At 40.8% G+C, this 25,586-nt stretch overlaps 1 protein-coding gene across 5 annotated transcripts in view; it reads left to right on the forward strand.

Moving 5' to 3' along the window:
- The window catches only part of CDK6 (cyclin dependent kinase 6), a 216,973-nt gene that overhangs the window by 173,206 nt on the left and 18,181 nt on the right, over positions 1-25,586 (forward strand). For 4 of the 5 annotated variants that reach the window (XR_004970908.1, XR_004970909.1, XR_004970907.1 and 1 more), the window contains exons 6-7: positions 23,546-23,596; positions 23,707-25,024. Coding sequence is in view for 1 of the 5 variants with exons in the window: in XM_036328189.1 (XP_036184082.1) it covers positions 23,546-23,596 (51 nt within the window). In the remaining 4 variants the exon portion in view is untranslated. The remainder of the gene's footprint in view (positions 1-23,545; positions 23,597-23,706; positions 25,025-25,586) is intronic. The other variant, XM_036328189.1, reaches the window with a different exon arrangement.

Raw genomic sequence — 25,586 nt, forward strand, 5'->3', positions numbered from 1 at the left:
AGTAATGAATGAATGAATGTGGTGCAACCTGTAGCTCAGAGCCTGTCACTCTGAGTTGCTTTGGCATAAAATGGGCCAGATGCATTATTTGACCCTTGCCTTCCTCATAACAACAGTATTGCCATATTTCTCTCTGTTGATACAATCTCAGAAGTTTGTTTTTTATTTGATACTCCCAGAAAGCACTTAATTTTAAATTTAGAGATGTTACATCCTTCTACTAACCGAAATGATGTAAACAATATTAAATAGATACTGATCCTGGCATTACTCCTTTAGAGTACTCTAATGTTTACACATATATATTTAACACACATCATAGGAAATAAAACTTACTGAAACCAGGAACGCCAATGGTTTTTCAGATATTCTTTGAAAACCTTGCTAGTTGGTTAACATTATTCTGGATACTGGGGAAGATAGCAAAGAAATGAAAGACCACTTTTCACTTTTCAGCAAGGTCTGTGGCCGGACCTACAGGAGCAAATAAGAAAACTAACTGGATATGTTAGCAGGAAGTAAGTAGCAAGTGGTATTAGACTCTTTGCATATGGAAGTGCTAAGCTACGTGATATAGAAATATTACAAGAACTTAACAAAATTAAATATTACTCCGAACAGGACTAGAATAACAGAAAAATCATGAAGTTAGTTCTGAGCTGGGTTTCGGAGATATCTGATGGGATCTTTAACAAGGACTTCCTTAAGCAAGCCATAGAAATAGCAGTGTATTCTTGGAAAAGCAATACCTAGCTGGAGTGGGAGGTGTAAATTGGGTAGTCTCTTATGTACAATCACTGTTGGATAATGCAAACTGGACACAAGTCTTTAGGACTTTTTATCAGTGTAGAATGATGATGCCACACCTTTGGGCAAATGAGGGAGACTGCAAGATGGAGCCCTTCTGAGGAGTATGCACGAAATAAATAAACTCCGAAGCAAAGACCTGGAAGGTCATCCAGTGTCCCCATAAATTCCAGCTATGACCAGAGATGAAAGGGAAGCGAGAAGCCTGAGGAACAATAGGAAGGAGTGTTCCACAGTCGCCTCCAACTGCCTGTTTACAGTAGGGGAGGAGCGGCAGGGCTGCCCAGATGGCAGAGCCAAAGTTAGAACGAAGCTTCCTCGCCCCGAGACCTCTTTAGGAAATCCTGTTTGTGACGGTGGCTTCACTGCAAAGTAATCAGGAGCCCTCCCTGTGTTGTCGAAGCACACTTCTGATTGAACCACGGTTTCTAATGCGTTTGAAATCTTACTGTCATATGCACTTAGCAGGATACAAACTGCGTATCAGGTGAGCCCTGGGTCAGGCCTTGTTTTGCAAACATGTACTTTATCTTTCTTGTGCCATTGAAATGCCGGTAACACAATAGCTTAAAAACAAGATAAGCCTCAATTTTTTTCCTGTATGAGTATGTTACGGATGATGGTTTTGATGGCCTTTAAAAAGCAGGAAAGGGCAAAGCCCTGTGATGCCATTGCTTTGGCATCGCGTTACTTGATTGGGAGAATTATCTTAAAAGCCTGAGAAATACAGGTTACAACTGATGGAAGCTGGGTGAAGACACCATAGAATGCAAACCAAATTAACCAGAAGGTTCATCCCCAAAGAAACCCACTTTCACATCCACACTTGGGGTCTGCACTTTTCTCCTCTTTTCCTTTTGCCACTTGAGTGCTTTTGGATACAGGGTTGGATATGGTTTGCTTACCATGCCAAACCTCATGAAATGGGATTTGTCTTCCCTCTCAGACAGGTGGCCAAGCTATTACAGAGAGGGCTCTGCCTGGCTGCTGGCCCCTTTGGATACGCAGCACTGTGTCGGCCCAGTGCCAGGCCACATATCTGACCCTGTGGCCTTGCAATCTGGAGGCCCACATTGGCAGCCCCAGGTGGTGACAGCTCTGGCCAGTTGGTGTGGAGTTGTACTGGCAGACAAAGGGGAGCAGGGGAGTGTGCTGTTCCCTGTCGCTGCTGTGTGCAAAGAAGAAACCTCTAGGTCCGGGTGGTTGTGAAACAATAAAATGGCTGCTCCGATCATTAGCGCACTGGCTTCCTCCCTATTTTCAGGGTGGACCAGGCCTTGGGAAAGGAATGTTGGCCTTCTCAGACTGCACACATTACTTAACGTGTCCTTCTGCACGTATTATATGCATCAGGAGCAGATTTCACAAGCCTTTTTTTCCTGTGAGACTAGGCTAGTCATTAGGGTTAATTATTCAGTAGTTAGAGGAAATATTATGATGGAGAAAAATTAGACTCCTGGAAGCCAGGGAGTAGAGGGTCTCAGAACATGAATTTACTCTGTGAAGAGAGTACCCGACCATTTTATTACAGTCTTTGGATACAAGGAAATAATCATGATTTGAATTCTCTACACATCAAAAACATGCTCTTCTTAGCTATAAATGGTCTCCGATCCCAACCCCACTTATTCCTAGGGAGCTTGCCTTCTCCTAGAGAAAATGCAGTTGAGGTACAGTAAAGAAGGCCCCTAGGTCTTCTGTGCTGTTGCCTTCAGCAGACTCCAAAATCTCTGGTTGTGAGGAAATGAATTTACTGTTTTCAGAAATATAGAGACGGTAGGTCAGGGCTCACCAATGCTGGTTCAGAAAGCCTTTTGGTGTTCGAGTGCCACAACTGACCAATACACAGACGGCATTCATAGAAAAAAATAATTGGACCTCGTTCATAGCTTTTGCCTTTCACTCTCCCCTAAGGGCCCATGCGAATAGCTAGTTTGGCCTTGTTTCCATAGGATCCTCTGGGCCCATTTCTTTTCTTCTTTCATCATCTTTACTGAAGCTGATATGACAGTTCTGCAGGGAGGAAACAAATAGTACACTTGGATGACCTCTGCAAAACAAAAGGAGCTTTTTCCTCTTATCCCTGATTCTGAAGTGATTTTCTGTATTTATTTTTATTGGAAATCTCATTCATACCATATTTGTGATGTTGCCTTGGGTGGATGAAGCCCATCATGGGTTATGAAGTGGTGGTTGACCTGCTTAACAGAACCCAAGTTGTAAAGCACCCTTGAAAAATGCTCAAATTCCAGCTCTTACCGAAAATGAAAAGGAAGTGAATAGAACACACGAGCTCTGCCTCTCCTATGTCATCCTTTAGATTAAAAGTCACCTCCTTAGAGAGAGAGGCCTTTTCTGACCACTCCATTGTTACTCTCCACCAGAGCCTCTTATTTCCTGCATAGCCTTCTTCTCTAACGATTGTTCTTCTTTCTCCTTACCTAACCTGTACGCCCTACAAGGTCAGGGACACATCCGTCCCATCATTTCTGTATTCCCTGCACTCTGCACAGCGAAGAGTGTGTCACTGATGCCAAGTGTGCAGAAGGGATGAGTGAACTACGGAGGTGCTATGTGGCAAACTTCTTCTGTTTCTAGTAGACTCTTAGTTCCTTGGGATCACCTCTTTCTTTTCTTAGATTCAGCTAAAGAATGTGATTTGGTCTCGACATTAGCTCACCAGGGTGGCTTCCATTCATTCATTTTTCTTTTTTTTAAAAAAAAGGAGTTTTTGTTCAGTCAGCGTCTCAACAGTGGATTAACAGTTCATAGTCAATCTGAAAGACGTAACATAGTGAAGTGGTTGCAAGAACTGGCTTTGGGGCATCTGGTTCTGACTCTCTCACATCTTAGCTGGTAATGGTGACTCATTATTAACCCTCTCTCAGCTGCAGGTTGCTGAACTGTAAAATGAGGGCACTAATATAGATCTCCCACCTTGTGTTTATCTGAGGTTAAATAAAACAGCTTATGCTCTCTGGATTTGCATTGCGTATGCTTAGTAAAACTTAGCCACTGTTCTCGGCCAGATTGTTAAAGTACCTCAGTGTATCATTTTTCTAGAACAGGATAAGGCAGGGGTCCTCAAACTACGGCCCGCGGGCCACATGCAAATACAAATATTGTATTTGTTCCCGTTTTGTTTTTTTACTTCAAAATAAGATATGTGCAGTGTGCATAGGAATTTGTTCATAGTTTTTTTTTTAAACTATAGTCCGGCCCTCCAACGGTCTGAGGGACAGTGAACTGGCCCCCTGTTTGAAAAGTTTGAGGACCCCTGGGATAAGGGGTGGCTTCTTGTCAGAGGCAACATTGGACATGAGGAGAATTCAGAATCAAAAAGCCCATGACCTGGAGTACTGGGATTCTAGGCAGACTTATATGCCTAGAGCACAAATTACGAACTTAGGTCATAGTCGACTGGTATGGCCAAATGACTCAGTCCTTAAGCAGTGACTAATCGTCGCAGGGCTCCTGTCTCTTCCCCTCCACCCCACCACAGTCGCCACAAAGGCTAGGACTGATCCTAGAGTCTAGTCAGAGGCTGAGCACACAGTCAGTTTCAGTCAAGTCATCTAATAAGATTAGAGAAACCAGCCAGGCACGATGGGGTGAGGGGGACTACTAACGCTTTGACAGGGGCGAATTACAGGCTTCTGTTTTGCTTTCCTTAGTACCTTACAGAATCGGGCATACAGTCCCCAGTGTTGACTCTCACAATCTTGTTCTGAGCCACAGGAAGAAGTGTCTCATACCAGCTCATAGGGAAACTCCAAACAGTCAGCAGGAAGAAACTCAATCACAGATGAAAATGATTTTGTCTCACCATTCGTCTATGCAGTTTTCTGAGTGAGGAGCGGGGGGGGGGGGGAATAGAAGACATTTGGCTATGAGACAGTAATTGAACAGAATGTACTTCAACTGTTCCCTTTCATATCTGAGGTTGTGTGGCTGGCTCACTGGTTTCAATCAAGGAGAGAGCAATGACTTATGCATTTAATGATCTTACTGGACATAACTGCCTTTCATACAGGTTTGTAAGGCAGATGCTCCCCTCTCCCATCTCGGTTGGAACTCAAAGGGGAGCTCCATTTGTTTTAATATTTCTGAGCCATGCAGGGTGGGCATGGCTGGAATTTTTTAAATAAATCTTACACTTTATATAAGATGTACTTAAAAGCAGTAGGTATTAATGTTCCTTCACTTAAAAGAAATCCATGGTAATTGTAGAACATTTTTAAATATATATGAGTAATGACTATAAGACAAGCCTAGAGCAAGTAAGAAAATGTTTAAATATATATATATACTAGAGGCCCGGTGCATGGGTAGGGTCCCTAAGCCTGGCTGGCAATCAGGGCTGATCTGTGGGGCGACCGGTGGGGTGATCAGGGGGTTCCCGCTGGCACTGGCCTGGGGCCTGCAGGCTGGGGGCAGCTCCTGCATTGAGCATCTGCCCCCCTGGTGGTCAGTGTGCATCATAGCGACCGTTTGTTCTGCCATTTGGTCAATTTGCATATTAGGCTTTTATTATATAGGATAATAATGGGAACAATCAAAAGGGCACAGAATTTAGCTTGAAGGGGCCACTGGACAAAGCTGAGACCAGAGACCATTTGAGCATCAAAATACATGATTATAGCAATGGATTATAGCCTATTGGGTAAAATAAAAATCCATGAGTCCACACTGATATAAACAGATAAATAGGAGAGAAGAGAAATCTCTTTCTTACAGTAGATAGCCAACTAATAAATATAGAAGGAAGGATAGTGTTAGAGAATCATCAATGAATGATGCAGAAACTTTGAGTGAACATTTGATTCAGATCAGAAGATTTATATAATCTCAAAATAGATCTCTATAAGATACTTTTTTAAAAAGAGTAAGAAAAAGAAGAAAGGAGAGTAAGCCATAAGCCAGTGACCAAGAGATGACTATTAATGATTTAACTGGTGTCTTTCAGCTGTATTGTCTATTCATTATAAAGTTTTTATTTTCTTATAAAAATCAGCTCAGGCTTTTTTGGTAACCTGCTTTTCTCATATAAAAATATATCATGATCTTATATATTTGTATTTAAATATTCCCTGGCACATAGTAGTCATGATAAATATTTATTGAATGAATGAAATTTAAAGCAATATTGTGATGCATGTTCTTGTAACTAAAATTCTACTTTCCCACAACTAATTCCTGGAAGTAGGAAAATGGGCCTTTGATAGATGGAACTAAATCGCCCTCTACAAAGATTTTTTTACTTTATTTTCTCACATGTGCCTTTCACTACAGTTTTAAGGAGGAAGATTGAGATTCCTGTCTGTGAATTACCCAGTGTAGGACCTCACAGTCAGCAGTCAGAAAAATAATAGCCATTCGAGTCCTCTTCTCTCTGTGAGTAGGTTAGCTTCTGTCAGGACCAAGAAATGGAGATCACTAACAGTTTTCCAGAGCCTTCAGTCTCATGTAATGGAGTATTTGCCAATGCCGAAAGCTCCAAGTTGGAATAGAATCTGATTGTAGTTGAGCCAGTCATATATCATATCATATACCATACATACTCTTTTAGTATCTGTTGGAAAACCCTGTCACCTGCCCTAGGCCTGGAGTCTGCTATGTCAAGGGAATGATGGAGAGGAAAACCTGGTTCCCATATGAGATAGGCTGGCCTGGAGCACCTCTGTAATCAACACAATCTCCAAGAGGGCCTCCTTCATTTGGACTTCGGTGCTGGATTCTTAACATTCTTCAACACCAGCATCCAGTGCCGTTTCCAAAGGGGCACAGGCCAAGGTGCAGGATACATACATGCCCCATGGGCAGCCGAACAGTTTGCCCTCTTATGCTGCTGGTTCCCGGGCAAACCCTTACCAGCCGATTTAAGCCTCCAGCTAGCTAAAAGCAGGGGAATATTATCTCCTGCTCAATACCTTATACAGATTATTAAGGAAAACCAAGAAGAGAATAATAATCAGAGAGGTACCTTTGGATTCAAAAGATGAGAAATGAGAAAAGTGTACCATGATTTGAATGTGCTTATATTTTCCCCTTTGGCTTTCACTGGCTCGTATGTTCTCGAGTGATGACAGTTGGGCTGATTGAGGGCCGTTAGTCAAATCCAGTAATAGTATTAATCTGTGGTTGGAAATGACTGTTAAAGTAAGTGCCAGGCTATTCGGTTGTGGTTTCTCTTCCAGCTTCCAATCGTGCCAGGCTTCCAGCGGGAGGAATAGAGGCTGTGGTAAAGGAAACCGTTGATAAACGAAAGAAACCAGAAACTGTCACTACCCATAACAACCAGACAACAACAACAAAAAAATTAAAGAAAAGAAGGGGGGACAAAGGAAATTGTTCACAGCGGTTTCAGCCTGCAGTCTGATGCCATCGTGAGGGCTGAGGCTAGCGTGGTGGTGCCTCGGGCATTGACTCCAATTTTCCAGTGAGAACAGGAAGGCTTTAAGTACCCAAACCCCAGCTCTCCAGTAATACTGCTGAGCAAGAAAGCTGTTCTTGAGGGAAGAGAGTGACTAGAGTTGAACTGAAGCTATTTATTGTCAGCGTCTCAGATCATTACTACACACAGGAGGCTGGGGGACTGGTCACCAAATTATGTCAAAAGAGGTTACTCCATAATCCTCCTTACAGAACAAATGTTCAATAATGTTGCCACCATTCATCACTTACCAAGAAATACAAGTTGTAACTGAGAAGTGCTTAGCTATCAAGGCCTCCAATTTGCTGTTTTTATTTCAAGAACTTGAGACTGGCCGCTTTCCACATGTGTTCAGCAAAGCCCCAAGGTGTGTGTTTGATACTTTTGAAAGAAAAAAAATATTTAAGTAAATCTGTATTCAGTGAACTGAAAATTTGAATGTACCTATAAAGGAACAAAAGATATAAGCTCCAGAGTAACATCCAGGAGAGTCTGAGCACAGTACACCTGAAGCATTTTACTACCTCTCAACAGAAAGTGGCTGTTTTTAACCAGCTGTCCTACCATATTTCAGTGTTTCTGAGATGTACCTTACTTCATAGCTGGTTAGTTCTAGAATCAGGAATGTAAATTGCAATCGATTGTGGTAGCATCCTAGATTGGACGAAATACAGTAGTCTGCTTAAAAAGCAAACGTTAGTCATTTTCTGTGTATCATTGGTTTCCAATAGCTGGTTAAGTCTAGGGGTCATAAGACATTTTCAAGCACTGGAAGAGGAAGCCTATTTAATTTGTGGACAATTTTAGTATAACTTAGTACGTAAGTCGTGCTCCTTGGGGCATGCAAGGAATAGACTAAAGAAACGGAGGCTCAGAGTTAGCAAAGCCCTCTCGGGTCACAACTGATCGATGGCAGAGCAGGCCGGGGTCCGTGCCCAGCCAGGAGGGTCCACACAGGGTGTGTTGTCCTGCCTCCGTTAGAGCCCAAGCCTTACAAAGCAGGACTCAGTGAGGCAAACCCCACAGTTGCTCTGAAGCGTCCTTCTATCTGGGCTTTGGCAGAACTCCCACACAAGTGGGGAAAGGCACCAGGAAAGTTCAGCCTCAAGTGAGTGGACCAGTTAAACATGGGACAGTGAAACGTTGTTCCGTGATGGGCCGTGGGATTGGTGTGGCCGAGTTACTCAGCTGCTCCAGGCTCAGCCTGCAGACTCTTCCCTGGTATCAAGGCTTTCCTCCTTTCTGGTGCCAGGTTAAAAGGATCTGTGTTCCATTTTCAAGAAAATGTGTCCCTTGGTTACCATGCCTGGCCCGCCAGTGATCATCATGCGGTATAGATGGTCAGGAAGTAATTAACCTTTATATTAGAAAGTAAACATTTATTTGCTCAATATCTAAAATATGACCAGAGTATTTTCTGTATCCAGAAGCAGTTTTTGAGTAAAATGTTCAGTTTCCATTTAAATCTTCAATTTAGTTAAGTGTGTGAAATCTCATGTAACCTGACGGCTCCCTGCAGCCACATAGTCTTAAGTATAGAAGAAATACCCCAAAAAACTGTTTTAATGTCTCTATATTCATCTTTTTTCTAAGACCATAAATTTCTAGAGATGGCAGCATATATCTGGATTGTTGTTTTCATTTAACAAGTTTTATTGCATTTTTCATATTAAAAGTAATATGATAGCAAACTTTTAGAAAGTTTGATTTGGAAAACTTCAGAGAAGCAGAAAGGGGGGGATGAAAATTACCTATAACCTGTAGATAGATAACACACATCTTACCATTTTCTTTATATCCTTTTTTCTAGTCTTTTTGATAAATATTTTTATATAATATCAATATTTTATATTATATAAACATACATTTAATATATTTATATTTCTAATCTTTTTAATATATGATTTACCAAATGTAATTATTGCTGTACTTTTTTTTTCACCAAATGTTTTGCTAGTATGACTGACATTTTTGCCCTTGATGTCCTTCTCTAACAACTATGAAACCAAATGCATGGTAGATAGAGTTGTTCCGCTCTAGAGCATGTGTAATCCAAACAGATCATAATAGACTCATATGACCTCATTCTTGTTGTGTGTTTTTTTGTTTTTTTAAAAATATATTTTATTGATTTTTCACAGAGAGAAAGGGAGAGGGATAGAGAGCTAGAAACATCGATGAGAGAGAAGCATCGATCAGCTGCCTCCTGCACACCCACTACTGGAGATGTGCCTGCAACCAAGGCACATGCCCTTGACCAGAATCGAACCTGGGACTCTTCAGTCCCCAGGCCGACGCTCTACTCAGTGAGCCAAACCGGCTAGGGCATCATTCTTGTTTTTTTTTAGATTATTTTTATTTTTTAATAATTCTTTATTGTTGAAAGTATTACATATGTCCCCGTTTTTCCCCCATAACCCCCTCCACCCTGCCCCCGCCCCCCACCTCAGGCCCTCACGGCCCCGTTGTCTGTGCCCGTGGACCATGCATATATGCATACAAGGACCTTGGCTGATTGATTACCTTCCACCCACCTTCCCTCCAAGATTCCATACTCTGTTCCATGATTCCATGTGTCTGGATCCACTCCGTTCATCAGTTATTTTGTTACTTAGATTCCACATATGAGTGAGATCATGTGATACTTGCATATGACCTCATTCTTATGAATTGATTTGTTTTGTAAACAAATTAAGTATTTTGTACTGAGGCCAAAGGTTGACCTTAATATTTATTTTTTAACGTATTTTTTAATGTGCTCTGGTCATTTGCACTTAAATATATAATAGATTGCATTTAAACTTATTATGGTGGCTTGCATTTAGATATATGTTAAAATAGTATCATTAAGAAATCATAATTAACAATATTGATTCCAGCTCCTACACTTACCACATATATGATTATGTCTGTTTAAGTTACACAACTCTCCTAAGCTCCAGCTTCCTCGTTTATTAAATGAGGAGAGTTTTGCCTATGTTTCAGGTTGTTTGTAACAATAGAAAAATATCTCTTACCTTTAGTTCTTATCCCATTGCATTAAGCATAGTTATCTGGCTGTGTTGGAAATTGAGAAGTAGAAATTCACAGAAGTATTACCAACAGTAAATAAGCATAGGAATAAAAGTGTTCAAACTCACCACTTAATCAGGCAAAAACACATTCTAACAACAATTTCTTGATGCATTCAGAAGTACATTTCATTTACTACGATATTTTTGGCCTCCAGAACAGCATCTGACACAGTAAATATTCTCTGAAAGAAGGAAGGAAAGAACAGAATACACATCAAGCCTTGAGAAAGTCACTTAACCTCCCATGACCTCAGTTTCCTCATCAATATAAGAAAAGGCTACAGTCAAGCTCATTTAAAGGAGGAGAGTTGCTCTTATTGGCTTTACTATTTATTATAGGTACTGAATAAGGAAACGCATTTTCCCCCATACAGGGTAGGGCACAAGTAGGATTACAGTTGTGAGTACATGAAGCAGAGTTAATTCTTATTATTTATTAATTATTGTATTATTTTTCCAGACAAACAACTGTGAACCTAATTTTGCACTAACCTGTATGTGTCATTTTCCTGACTACGCCATTTTTATTTATTTTTTAGAGAGAGGGAAGGAAGGGAGGAGAGAGAGACATTGATTTTTTGTTCCACTTACTTATGCATTCATTGGTTGTTGCTTACATGTGCCCTGAGCAGAGATCAAACCTGCAACCTTGGCGTATCAGGACGATAACCAACCGAGCTACCCAGCCAGGGCCTGACTACATACATCACTTGTAAAGTTTGTTGAGCCAGCAGTCTTTGAAGATAGCACAGCAGAATATCATGGATAAATTAAATTCAGAGATTTGGTCCAGTCATAGGGCCAAAACAACAGCATTGGATTTTTTATTTTTTTATTTTTTTTTTTTTGCATAGTTAGCTATTGGGAACCAGGGAAAGGAAATCAAGGGAGGCGGGGAAGGATAAAAGGTAATACAGTATTGATGAAAATGAATAATTTTAGAATGAGTGAGAGTTCATTATATTTGCTCCTGGTTGATGGCATTACCTCTACTGAGCAGCTAATTTTACTTCTCAGTTCTGCTTCATCCGTATGGTTTATTATTTTTGTAGCATGTCTGTGGGACAGCAGCTGTGGTATCTGATCTTTAACAGACGAGCAGAGGTTACGTGACGTGGGTGGTTTAGAGTGGGTCAGGAGTGTGATATCTGTTCTTTAACAGATGAGCAGAGGTTTTGTGGCCTGCCTGCCTGCACCCAGTAATTTGTTAATCAGTTACAGAGCCCACATTAGGAGCTGGATCTTCTGTCTCCTGGTTTATCCCTCTTTCCATTCCACGTGGCTAAGTGCTTCTGCCTTGTTTTAAAGGAGTCTTTTTACAGGGGACACAGCACTCCCCAGTTCTAGAAATAGTGTCGTTACCTGACAGGCTGGTCTGCCCGGATGACCATTTTCATGTTTTTTAGGAAGCCAGAGTTTAATCATTTTTTTCCCAAGAGGAAGTAGCAATAAATTGTGTACCAAAAATAACGCCTGAGCAGCTAAATTCTGCTTAGTAGGTAGTTTCCCAAGGATGATCCAATGCAATGAGTCATCGCTCTAAGTGCTTATTAGCACATTATTTCTCTTTTTCACTAACCCCCGGTGCTTTTGGGTGCATGTTTTTTATTTAACCTTTAAAGCTTTTCTAGGAGGTTCACAGCGTTCACGCTATGAATATAAACCATCCCCTACGTGTCCCTTGTTTTTCTTCTACTTCTACTTTTCAAATCTAGCATAACCCATGATTTAAGAGAACAGTCTGGATTATGACCTCAGACAAGAGTGACAGTTTCTGCAGCTGGTAGCAGCTCCATCTCATTCCCAGTAAAAACCAAACGCAGAGTAATATAAACAAATGTGTGGGATCTATACTATTAGGAAAACTATACCACTTGATTGAGAGATATAAAAGACTTACATAGATGTATAGAATTTTTGAATACTAGACAGATATTAGAGGAAATTGAATATTGAGACAAGGTCTTTGCAAATTAATTTATAGGTCATGCAACTCCAATCAGAATTCCAGTGGGATTTTCTAAAATGCATTTGGGAAGAGTTACATTGGTGAAAATAGCCAAGAATTTTTTTGTTTAAAAAAGAAGTTATAAAGGGAAACTCCCACCACCAAGCACTAAAATGCATTATGCAGCTACAATAATAAAAACAAATTGGTTCCAGCAGAAGAAATGACAGACATTAATGAAACAGAATAGAGAGCCAGAAAAAAGTCCCCAGTTTAGGAAGTGATGTAATTTATCATAAATCACAAATCCTGGAGGACAGAATGGCTTGTTCCACAAATGAGATAGGGTAACTGGTCAACTTATTGGGGGGGGGGATGGTAATCTGGTTAGATTCTCTATATTTCTTACCACAGAGCAAATAAATACTAAAAATGAAACCATAAAAGGATAAAGAAACTGTGGGAAATATTGATGACCCAAGAATGGAGATAGACTCTCAAAGCATGAAAAAGTCACACACAAAAATATTAATATATTGGACTATATAAAAATTGAAAACTTTTGTTCATCAAAAAATAAAAATGCTGCAAAGTTTAAAAACATGTGGTACTTCTGGAGAAAAATGTTTGCAATGAACTTGAAAAAGATGTAATGTCCTTAATGGATGAAGAGCTCTTAAAATTAATTGAGATACCACTGGCACAACCCAGTATAGTATTACCACTTCCCTGTCATGTTATGTATATGTCACTGTGCTGAAGGGGTTTTAGGAAGAGAACACAGTTCAGATGACATGAGAGTGAAATAAATTCAGATCTCATTTTCCATTCACATATTCTTTGTTCAAAGGCGGTTTTAGGAAAGTACACATTATGCTATAAATACTTCAGGACAGTTTGTCCACATTGACACTTCCATTTCCTAAAATGAAACCCTCATTGGCCCACAGAGAGAAAAAAGGCTGGCTTTGTTAACCAGCTTTATTTCAGCAAACATCCATATGGTAAGAACTTCCTCTGATGAGTCACCCATAGTTGTCAAACACCAACTTTCCTTTGTTTGACCCGTGCAGAAAAAAGGTCTGTGGAAGCAAACTGCAGGAGTCTGAATCATTTAATTGTGTGTGTGTTTTCGTATCTAGATTTGCATCTGTCACAAATCCAATGTGTCCGCCATGAAAACTGCATTCTTCAAATATCACAGAAAAAAAAAAATCCCATTCAAATGGGTCTGTTCTGTCTAGATAGTCTGTGAAATTTCTAAGGAATGTTGTGGGCTTTGCTTCCTGTGCTAAATTGTTGAGTTATCACACTTTATTGGATTTCACCCAAAATGTGCTGGATAGGAATATTATATTCATACAGGATACCAGGTGCCTTTACCATTTAGAAAGGTGGGGAAAAGGAAAAGCTTTCTACCGCTCCTTGTCATAAGATAAAAACGCTAAGAGGGTAGGTGGAAATGTGTGGCTACAAATAATTCTTTAAAATCCAGGGTGGAACAAAAGTAGGTTTACAGTTGTTTATATAGAAAATAATACAAAAATAATACAATAATTAATAATAATACAAGAATAAACTCTATTTCACGTACTCACAACTTTAAGCCTACTTTTACCCCACCCTCTATGTCCTTGATTCTTTTCTTTATAGAGGTTTGAGTCACATTCAGTCGCAGCTTCATTATGACCGCTAACCCCTTTCTTGTTTCTTTGCTCTTGTTCAACCGAGGACTGACTACCATATACAATCAGAATTCAGATCCTGCTCTGGGGTATAGTGCCTTCCTTAGTTTGTTTGAAAGAGATCTTTAGAGATAACGTCTTATCCTCTTTTTTTGGAAAACAGAAAATAATTGATGTTATGTAATATTAGCTCTTAGGAGTATGTCGCCATTAAGTAGGTTTTACATTTTCTAACTTCTTTATGTATTGCTTTTGATGTCAGTCTGGCAAAGAGAGAAAACTTGAGTCAATTCACCTTGATTCGCATAGCTGGTTTGTTTACTGTGGCATATGAAGCTGATTAATCTCAGCACTTTCCTGCTATACCTAGAGAGCAGTTCAGAATCATTCTCATCCCAGCTCACCGCTTATTACCTGCTACCAGTCAATCAGATTGGACAAAATGAATTCTTGTAATTCCAGATAAGTAGGTAGCTTTACCCCAATCTCTGTGGATGGCCACCTCTTTTGATCATGTACTTCCTTCAGACCGTTACTTTAACCAGGAGGACTGTCATAGGCAGTGCTCTTTCCCTGAGCAAGATGTGTATAGTTTTACCAGGCCTTTTGCTGAACGAGAGTAATAACATCTTGAATGACGGTATGAGGAGGGAGCTACCAATGATCGAACAGACCCTTATTACAGAGTAGCAGTGAGTTATTAGGGAAAAAAGAAAATGACACCTGTCTATTGGACCACCTTTTGTTCTTACTGTTTTGAGAGATGCTAGTCTGATTTTTTTCAAAACAGCCGTTTGAAATGACAAGGATTCTTTTAAAATATTGTTCTTTTCTTAAATTTTATTTTCGATAACCTCTCGTCCTGGATACTGTGGATAGGTTGAGTAGCCATCCTAGTTTGCCTGGGACAGAGAGGCTTCCTAGCATATAGGATTTTCAGGGTTAAAACTGGAACCATCTGGACTTATTGGTGACCTTATTCCTGGGTGCCGTACCCGCAAATGACCAGATCTTGAGAAGCGTGAGTTCTGAGATTCTCACTTATGGACCACTCCTTGTTACAGCTTTTCTGTCTATCCCTGGAAGGCACACTATGAAGAAAGGCTAGGAGTTGTGAGACAGTTATGGGGTATGGTGAGGTTCCAGTTTAGTTGAGTGATGTCTTTATTTCACATTTCTTCTGTAGAGTGAAGGTGACTACTTAAAGCCTGACTAATTAATCTACAGCAATGATTTTGCCAGGTGTCCCTGGTAATCTCTGATAATCTATTCTGTCTTCACACACCATCACCCTTGCCCCAGATGATCTTCCAGCATGTTGTCATTAAAGTTTTTCGATACCAAGCCCAACTTAAAATGCAGTCAGCTTTACAACTGGAATTTCCATAAGGGAGAAGGACCGTCATCCAAACTCGGTGGTTATATGTAGAGACAGAAGACAGCATTCCCCAGGGTATTAAGCCTGAGATGTCTTTTAAGCAGGCTTATTGCCTGTAGTAAGATGGGTGATTCCATGGGGGTCACAGACCCTGGACTTGCCTCTAGTTTCCTAGTAATTAGTAATACTAATATAAATGCTTCACCCTTGCAAGATTGCTTCTTAGGTTTGACTCAGATTTCTTTTCCTGGTTTTAGAACTTTCTTTCAAATGGAGAGTTAATACTTAGTGCTTGCTAGTGGGCTGACTTTGGGGTGAGAATGAGAATGAAAATGCAATAATATATTTAGGAACCCAGTCTTTAGAAAGTGCTTAATACATAATTTACATAATTTATTTCCTGCCTTAAGAACTCCCCTGAGCAGTATGATTGGAGAGCAAGAGATAAGGGAGGCACTAGGGAGTAATGAACATGTAATTTGGCAAGAAAACTTACCAGAAAGTATATACTACAAATGCTTGGATCCCAGAGGCAGAATGAGACAAATCATGTTTATTGCTCCTATTGGGCAAGAATATGCCAGCCCAGCTTTCTAATTTTAAAGGTTATGTAAGGTACTGTTATAGTAATATGAGGAAGGAAGTGTTGTGGACTGAATGTTTGTGTACCTCCCAAAATTTCAGATGTTGAAGCCCTTACCCCAATTTGATAGTATTTGGAGATGGGGTTTTAAATAAGGTCAAGAGGATGGGTCCCACAAGATGGGATTAAGGCCCTTATAAGAGGCACCAGGGAGCTTTCTTTTTTAGCCATGTGAGTACATAGCAAGCAGGTGGTCGTCTGCAAGCCAGAAAGAGAGTCCTCACCAGACACCTTTATGTAGGACTTCCCAGCTTCCAGAGCTGTGGGACATAGATCTCTGTTGTTCTAGCCTATGGTATTTTGTTAGGGCAGCTCATGCTGACAAAGACAGGAAGAGATGCCACTGAAAGAAAAGGCAATTCTTTAAGTATTTAAGAGAAATGATTATTTCTGGCAAATGGTACTCAGTAATTGTGGAAGTGATAAAAATGTTTTTTGTCTTAATTTAATGATCAATTAAGCTTCTTTAGTCATAGATAAAATTGACTAAGTCAGTGAATATATTAATTTGTAAGTTTTGTAATGTTTCAGAAATGTCACGTGGTTTGATGAGTTCTGGTTTAATTTTAATTCTCAGTCTCGGATTGAGTTCTGGTTTAATTTTAATTCTCAGTCTCGGATTGAAAAATGGCGACATGTGTCTCTCTGTCTGTCTCTTTCTCTCTGTCTCTCGGAAGTTACTCATAATCCAGTAAATATGAGCCCTCTGAGGAGAAATAAATTATTCACATCTGGTACCAAGGACAAGTTAATTCAGCTATTTATTTTGAAGGGAATTACCAGACTCAGCATCCCCTGCACTGGACAGATATGGCAGCACACTCCCTAATATGTTCATCAGGTCTTCACTGTGAGCGGCCCCTCCCTTCCCTCACAGAGGTATTTTTTCCTGTTGGTCTCTGTCTCAGTGACAGAACTTCATCTCAGATTCTTCCTTTGCCCCAGTCCTTCCCTTGTGTTACTTGGGCTTTTACGTTTTTCCTCCCGTGCTCTTCCCCAATAGCCCTCTTCCTTTCTGGACAGGTTTTCTTCAAGTGCCTCTTTCCCCTCCACACCCTCTTTAATCCCTCACTCTGTTTTGCCTTTGCTACAGTTTTTCTCAACACTTGTCTTTCTTTGTCTTCCAAGGAGCCCATCCCTGTCATATGTGGGCGAAGTCAGCACCTAAGGGCAAAGCTCCCATCCTTTGTACCTCTTGTTGCTTCTCTGATGGTTTTGGCAAGAGTTTAGATATAGGGGACTAATTGTCAGCCAGCCCTGGTTTTAAATACCCATTATTTGCAGGCAAATCTTGTCAAGTGCCACAGACCAGTTAAAGCATAAATGGATACAACAATATAAATCAAATCCAGTTTGGCTCTAAGTGTGTGTATATCTATTCATATATACGTATCTGTGCTTGCACTTGAATTACCCTGAAATTAAGCAAACAGGCGAATTTTGAGATGGAGGGATAAAGGTGATGGGAAGGAGAGAGAGAAAGCTTTCTTGGTAGGAGGACCAGTAACCATTCTTATGTATTAAATGAGTGCCAGTTATGGGCAGAGTGGGCAGTAAATCCTGTGCTCTGGCTACAGAAGCAAGTAGGGGTTGGCCTTGTCCTCAGGGACCTTCCAGTTTGTCTATAGAGACCAACAAGTAAACGAGTAATAGAAGTGGGTTAGCATAGGAGTAGGGAAGAGGAGAGGTGAACAGACTGCATGCATGCAATATGGCAAGAATTGGTGTTCAGATTTTCTGATTTTCAAAGTAATTAGTCTCATAATATGCTAAGTACAGAATAATAGAAAAATGCAGAAAACAAACAAATTCTACATAATCTAACCTTCCAGAGGAAAGCATAAAATAGTAGTTGTATAAGAATGCCCTTTTGTACAGACATTTTTGTTGTTTACTATTTCATCCTAATCTGATAAATCAGGTGTTTGGGAAATTCAGATCAATGGTTGAGCACTGACCTATGAACCAGGAGGTCACGGTTCGTTCCCGATTAGGGCACATGCCCGGGTTGCAGGCTCAATCCCCAGTGGGGGTGCGTGCAGGAGGCAGCCAATCAATGATTCTCTGTCATCATTGATGGTTCTATCTCTCTCTCTCCCTTTCTCTTCCTCTCTGAAATCAATTAAAAATTTTTTTTAAAAAAAGGTTAATCAGACTGCCTCCCATCATGCCAGTAAAAATTAAATGATTTACCTGGGCTTCCATCTCCCACTAGCAAAATGAGATGAACTCTGTTTCGTGGTCCTGTGTTTATATATCTTGTCTCCCATGGGGACAAGGATTATTATGGTAGTATGTACTATATAGATGTATATTTATTTATAGATATTTATATTTTAATATATTTGTATTAAAATGTATAACATAATTTAAATATCTGTATAGTATATATTAAGGCCACATGTTATTTAATACATATTTTTGGAGAGTGGCTTTCTCCCAGCATCTAAAGCAGCCCTATGTGCTTAATGAGTGATCACTGGGTTAGTGTTTACAAAATAAATCAATTAATTACTTTTAACAGATATCAGCTCTAGAACTGAACATGGGAGCAAGTATAAAAGAGTAGACATTCCCTAGGTCAGTGGTCGGCAAACCGCGGCTCGCGAGCCACATGCGGCTCTTTGGCCCCTTGAGTATGGCTCTTCCACAAAATACCACTTGCGGGTGCACACATACAATGCGATTGAAACTTAGTGGCCGATGCACAGAAGTCAGTTTTCGGCCTGGGCGAGTCTATTTTGAAGAAGTGGCGTTAGAAGAAGTGGGGGTACGTTCGCTGAGGTCGACCCCTCAGATTGAGGACGTTTTTAGCCAAGGCCAGCTTAGGAGTACCCTAATTAAGTTAATAACAATGTGCCTACCTATATAGTTTAAGTTTAAAAAATTTGGCTCTCAAAAGAAATTTCAATCGTTGTACTGTTGATATTTGGCTCTGTTGACTAATGAGTTTGGCGACCATTGCCCTAGGTCATATTTTTCAAAAGGTCATTTTATGAATATGGAAAATTCCTCTTCTAATCAAGAAACATAACAGCTAAAACTATAGCTGCAGGTCAAGTGCAGGTTACAGAGGTGTTCTATAGGGTGATCTGTGACTTCCTCTTCTTCTCAGTACAATGAAAGTATTATAACTATACGGAATCTGTCATCTTCCATTCTGCATGAATCATTTCCTTTCTATAACAGACACATCAGCATACACTTCTCATCTGCTAGAAAACATACCCTGCTTCTGAATGTTGTTTTCCACTGTTGATTGAGATTGTGAGGGATAGTTATATGTTCTTTTTGTTGTTTGTTTAGAAAGCCATGTCATCTGAAACTTAGTTCCTTTGTAATTTGACCCAAGAAAATTCTCTTCACTGATAAAATAGTTTTTAGATAAATAGCATGCAGAAGAAGATGTTAGATTACCAATTCAAAATTAATTAATTAATCCTTCTTGGAAATTTTGACATTTATTCTTTTCTTTTCTTGGTGATAAAGGTGTAGGACTTGTAACAGGTGCAGAGAATATATAGTGAGCTCAGAGGAAGTCTTAAATATGACTTGGACACCCACCATATGGTGCCTAATGTCCCCTTCCTTTCTTGTTCACCACATGAAAACTTTACGTTATCATCTGTGTATAACGGTGGCCAGGAACAAAGGAGATAGCTACCATGTATGAGTGTGAAAAAGTGTGTGGGTATTTGGTTGCCACTTGCTAGTAGGTCTACTGTAAACTGGACATTTTACAGGGGAAGCAGGTATGTTCAAAGAGGCTACGAGACTTTCCTAACATCCTTCAGGGAGAATTGGCTGGAAGGGGTTCACACACAGGATGTCCATCACCAAAGTTTATGCCCTTCCCCAAGTCAACAAATATCCTAAACAAAATCAACATATTAAAGGCATGAAAACATTAAGGCTTATAAACTCTCACAAATTCAAAAAAGCCATGGGGGAAATCCTTGCTAAAAACCCCCAGTCACCATACTTGTTTTGGCATGACTATGCCTAAGGTGATCTGAGAAGAGAATTGACTTTGCTATAGTTTGAAATGAATGCAATCTTGCTATTATATTTTGCAATAATCCCCTTTTAGTTAAGAAAAAATGCTTATATGTATAAATGAAAAATGTATTTCTTTCATAGAATTTATCTTATCAGCATTAACTAGTATCAAGTATAATGGTGAAGGAAAATACTTGAGGAAAATGCTTGGAAATAACCTAAAATTCTCTTTCATAAAAACTTATAGCAATGTTCAATTTCAGGTATTTCCCCCCAAATATTGTTTATCTTGTCAAATAAATTACTTTCAAAGGGTAAGATGGTAAAGACCTTCCAGTAGGCTCCTCTGTAGTTTATGTGAGAATTCCAAATAGAAATAGAAAGAGGCTCAGGGCCGTGAAAGACAGAAAGGGGGGGTGGAGGTGGGGTTAATGCAATAGAACGGAACAGCCTCAAAGAGTGTGGAGAAAATCTTCCATAGAAAAAGGACGACCATAGTGAGGTGAAGAGAAAAGAAATGGAGGTATAAAATTAGAAGTGAGATTCATGACATTTAGATTCAACAAAGGTCTTTAGCAGATAATGTTTGTGTACCATTACCCAAGCATTTGGTTAAACTACTGCAAAGTCATTTATAATAAGTAATTGTAGTTTTTGAGATAGCAAAATGCACAAAAGTTCCTGACTTTTAAGTCTTGTCCTGTATAATAAAAGGATTTTTAATGTGTTTCTCCAGTCAAAGCAATTGCACAGTCTTTATTTGGGAATGGTTTTTTGGTAGGTGTAATCTTTCCATTTCATTATTGAACCCCTCACCCCCTAAAAGAAAGTGTGTATATAAGGAAGAAATATTTTTTAAAACAGTAAAAATAGGCTTCAAATTTACTACTCTGGGTAGAATATCTCTATTGCTAATTTTATCTTTATATAATTAGTTAAAAAGAATTAGTAAGTGTGTCACCTGTGAGGAGGTTTATGTCTAAAACCAGACAAGATGGGATAGCTTAGTGGATTCTTTCCCTGCAATGATTTGGAAAAAATGCATGGCTTTTTATCTTTTATGAGCCTCTGTCTCGTGGTATGTAATTGAACATTCCTCTCCCGTCTTCAGTCTTCATGCAGGGCCTCTAGAAAGGTTTCCAGCAGGGGCACATTTTTAGACAGGGGGAAGAAACAGTTCAGAGTTATTTTGGACCTCCTCAGCTTGTCTCTCTATCTGGCCATCTCTCTCTCAGTCTCAGTCTTTCACTGTCTTTTATCCCCCGCCTCCCATCTTGGCTCCTTCAACCCTCTACTTCCTTCCAGCTCAGCTCTATGTCATGGTAATTACCAGCCAAGACCAACTCATGCATGTGTGTGCTTTAGCTGAATCATTCTCACAATTATAAAATTATTCAAGGCAGTAGAATCAAACTGTTCCTCACCACTACCCAAAGAATATAGTCAGCCCTGGCCGGTTTGGCTCAGAGTATAGAGCATCGGCCTTCGGACTAAAGGGTCCCGGGTTCGATTCTGGTCAAGGGCACATGCCCAGGTTGCAGTCTCGATCCCCAATAGGGGACGTGCAGGAGGCAGCCAATCAATGATTCTCTCTCATCATTGATGTTTCTATGTCTCCCTCTTCCTTTCTCTCTGAAATCAATAAAAATATATATAAAAAAAGAATATAATCAAACATCATGTTCATATTTGTCCACCTGAAGTATACCATAAATTATATGAATTAAAGGATATTTAACTCAGCTAACCTGAGGAAGGAGGAAATATTCAAAATAATATCAATGAAAGTACAGCCCTTGTTTCTTCATTACATGCTGCACACAGCTCAGAGACCTGATGCAGCCAGACTTTTTCCCTCAAAGCCCTATTTCAAAACAGAATGTGTCACACGCAGCCCCTGGAGCAGTCCTACTCTCACTTCTTCATACTCCACCCTAGCACATCCTGTTGGAAGGTTTCAGCCTTCCTCTGAATCCATTATACCATTCCATGTTCCTGACCCTCTTTCATAAAACTGGCTCATACAAAATACTCAGAATTCTCATCCAGGAAGTCAATAGGTAGTTCTTGGAGTTTGATCACATTTGTGTCCAACTACTGGGTCAGGTGAGAATCCTGGTTCCAGTTTGGCCTCTGCCCCATTTCCATTGTCTTGTGACTGTGTATTTACATGCAAAGATCCATTCTTTAGGGGTTAATTTTAGCCAGAGTTCGGTGGTTTTATATAAGTCAAGCCAACCCCCATGTGCTACAAAGCCAAGCTATCAGACCTCACAGTAACATGCCAGGTCTTCCTCAGGTGGCAAAAGTCGTCTGATCTGTACACTGAATTGCTGCCTCCACGCTTCTTGTATTCCCATAGCAGGTTTTGCTAAGTATTCACAAAAGAGTGGTTCTGAGTCAGACTTTTACTTGCCGCTCTCTGTATTAAAGGAGGCCATGCTGGTGGGCCAGCTCTCATTCCTGGATGGCAAGCACCTCCGGCCCTGGCAGGATGGGGGACTACATGACTTGAAAGTTCTCTGCTAAAACCTCTAGGCAGAAGTAAAAAAAAAAAAAATGTAGCAAGCATTTGCTTAAATGCATAATGGAACCAGCAAAAAATATTAGAAATATTGTCAAGGGGCAAAAACAAAAGGGAGCTGGAAACTAAAAGAGTGAGGGTGTGAGCCAGGGCTGCTGCTGAGCTTCAGGCTTGGGTTTCCATGTCCACCCAGGAAAGAGAAGGTCTAATGCCTTTGCCCAGGAATGACATCCATTCAGACTGGTCTGCCTGGTGTGCTTCCCAAGAGCCATGGCGAATATAGTATGTACTTTAGATTCCTCCATGATGCTCAAAGGTAGTTTCACCCATGCCTCTGTGGATACTCTTCAGGGAGGGTGTGGGGGGGGCTGGCATGGTGACAAAGCTGCTCTACGAGCTCATCAGATTAAACTGGTGCTCTCTGTTCTCTCTGGGCTTGCTAACCAGGCACAGCCAGTGAAATGCTCAGTGTAGGCAATGGGGGCTGTGTGTTCACAAACACTTCTGAAGTCCAGAGTTAGAGTTTTGAACTTGTAATGCTTATCTGCCATAATATTGGGAGAAAGGAAAGTGGTACAGTCAGCAACCCAGAGGTAGCTCACCACAGCATTTGGGACAAGTGGAAGGAGAGAGACTCACGAGGAAGTATTATAATTGCCTGCCTAGTGGTGAGGAAAGGGTGCTCTGAGGAGGCTCTGACCAAAATCAGTTGGAAAGAACACCATATACCCCTGGTTTGAGACTAGGACAGTGACCTGCTCCACCTCTCACAGAGTTAAGTGGAACTTTGCAGCCAAGGCCTGTGTGTGATGGTGGCACTGCTATTCCAGTGACCCTGAGTAGGATTGTCGTGATTATGAAACATGGCCACCGGGCACCAGCAGTTATTCATGAGAGGTTCTTGCCGTAAGTGACATTCAAGAAATGTCTCGATTCCTTACTTCCCCACCCTTAGAGAATATTTTGTTTCTTGTTAAACAATGCTAATGACAACTATGATTGACATGAACCTGAGAAAATTCAACATGTTTAATATGTATCTTTATTCTTGTAGGCCTCTTTTTCGTGGAAGTTCAGATGTGGATCAACTAGGAAAAATCTTGGAGTAAGTAATAACTGTAATTTTACACCAGTGCCCGTAGCCTTAGAACATTCGCGGTGACTTTCCTCTGACGTTCACATAATGCGTTTACCTCTTGTCTTTCCTGCCCCAAGCTGCTGCCGCAGACAGTGTTACTATTTGTGTGGTGAGTGGGGACACGGTAGGCCTGCTGTTCTATGCAGAGCCCGTCGTGACGGGTGGCCTGACCGCTCTGCTCTGGAGGCCTGTATGTTGCTCGTGTGGATTGTTGCGCTGCTCCTCTTTCGTTGCTTGGCTGACCTCCCGTTCTTTAGTTCAGGTGCGTTGCCTGCCTGGGGTCATTTCGGATGCATCCACCATCAGAAGTGGGTTGCTTGGTGGCCTGGTAACCCATCCCTGCCCACTGGGCTTCCTGTCCCCATTGAGTATCCTTTAGTTATCCAGGTTGGTTTGACATTGTTTTCCCGGACGAAGAATGGTGTGCGACACAATCCGTTTTTCTTCGGAGCACTGCGATAGGAAATGAGAATCCTAGGTTCTAATCCTCTGTCTGTGGCTAAATAACTGTAATCTTGAGTAAGTCATTTAACATCCCCTAAAAAGAGCTTCCACGGTGCCCGCTCCGTAGTCAGTGCTTTTTAAATGTTAGCTGTTTTTATCATTCGTTATTAATTGTTTAGCCATTTTGTTCCTCAACTTCTTTACCTGAGAAATGAAACTTTGGGCTTAAATTTTCTTTACGTTCCCTTCTTGTGCTTCAGTTCCTCGGTTCCAGTTGTCTGTTCCATAGCTCCTCGCTGATTTGCAGATTTCCATTCATGTCTGCATGTGTGCATGTGAGGGTATGGATGCTTTCATGTATCTAGAATGTAAAAGGGGGGGGGGCTTTTCTTCTCACAAAGCATGCAGTATGGCATCCTTTGGGGATTTGTGCATTTGCCAAGTCCCATCAAAACTGGGGTGGAGTAGGAAGAAAGTGGGAGTTATAGAACACATAAAAAAGCCCTGATCATCGGTCTTGGACATTTTCTAAGAATCCTGGTGATTTTTATGATATTTGTAGCCTGTAAAACTGGGGAGAAGTACCCCTGGAGAAAAGGGTTCTATTTTAACCCCATCTATCCAAGCATGACTGCTTAAAACAGTTGGAACACAACCGGAACCTGACTTTGTTCTTTGGGTAACTGGAAACAGCTCCCGCAGACATCTGTTAGCACCAGTGCCACTGCTGAGTCAGGACCCGGTGGCTTTGAGGTCTGAAAAACATTTGCTCGTTTTATTGTCGGTGGCTGCCTGGGTCCAAGGCAACTGCCACAGCTGCTGCTCCTACTGCTGCTTCTGAACACTTCGTACGATGGGTGGTTCAGGACAGAACTGGCTTCTGAATGTCCAGTTCTTTGTCACTGAGTGATGAACTCCATCTACTCTTCCCATCACTGTTGAATATCGTTGGTGTGTATGTGATTTTTAAGAGGGACGTGGGAAAGTCACACCCTCTGTGGGAAGGAAAGCGGCTTGCCAGGCAGTGAAGCCCTTCACCTGCTTTCCCTACTGACACCACCTGGACACCTGGGCTACCGCCAGCACTGGTGTCTGCGATCTTGTTAACATTGTTGGTGCCCCTGAGTATAACGTGGCCAGTGAGATGGACCAGGAGCAACCTTTGCTCAGCCTGTTTGACTTGCTTCCAAGGGAAAGCCGGTTCCACCTTTGGCAAAGGCCTGAGATCCTAGGTTGCAAGCGGAAAGAAGCCATGAAGTCCTACATGTTCTATGCTCTTAGATTTTACTTCTTGGTTGTTTCCTCTAACTGCAGTTACTACTTTGACGTAGAGAAAAGGGACAATACTGCACCCTAGTGCCACTTTTCAAGTACTTGAAAAATGATTTCTGTCCCCACCTTCACTGCCAGTTATAGGTTTTGTGCTCTGTCATTCTTTCTGGTACAAATGTCAACTTTTAAGGCTTATATTCAGCTGTCCAAATACTGAAATTTGATGCAGGCACTTTTTAAT

Source organism: Myotis myotis, unplaced genomic scaffold (assembly GCF_014108235.1).
Source record: "Myotis myotis isolate mMyoMyo1 unplaced genomic scaffold, mMyoMyo1.p scaffold_m19_p_11, whole genome shotgun sequence".
Taxonomy (NCBI): domain Eukaryota; kingdom Metazoa; phylum Chordata; class Mammalia; order Chiroptera; family Vespertilionidae; genus Myotis; species Myotis myotis.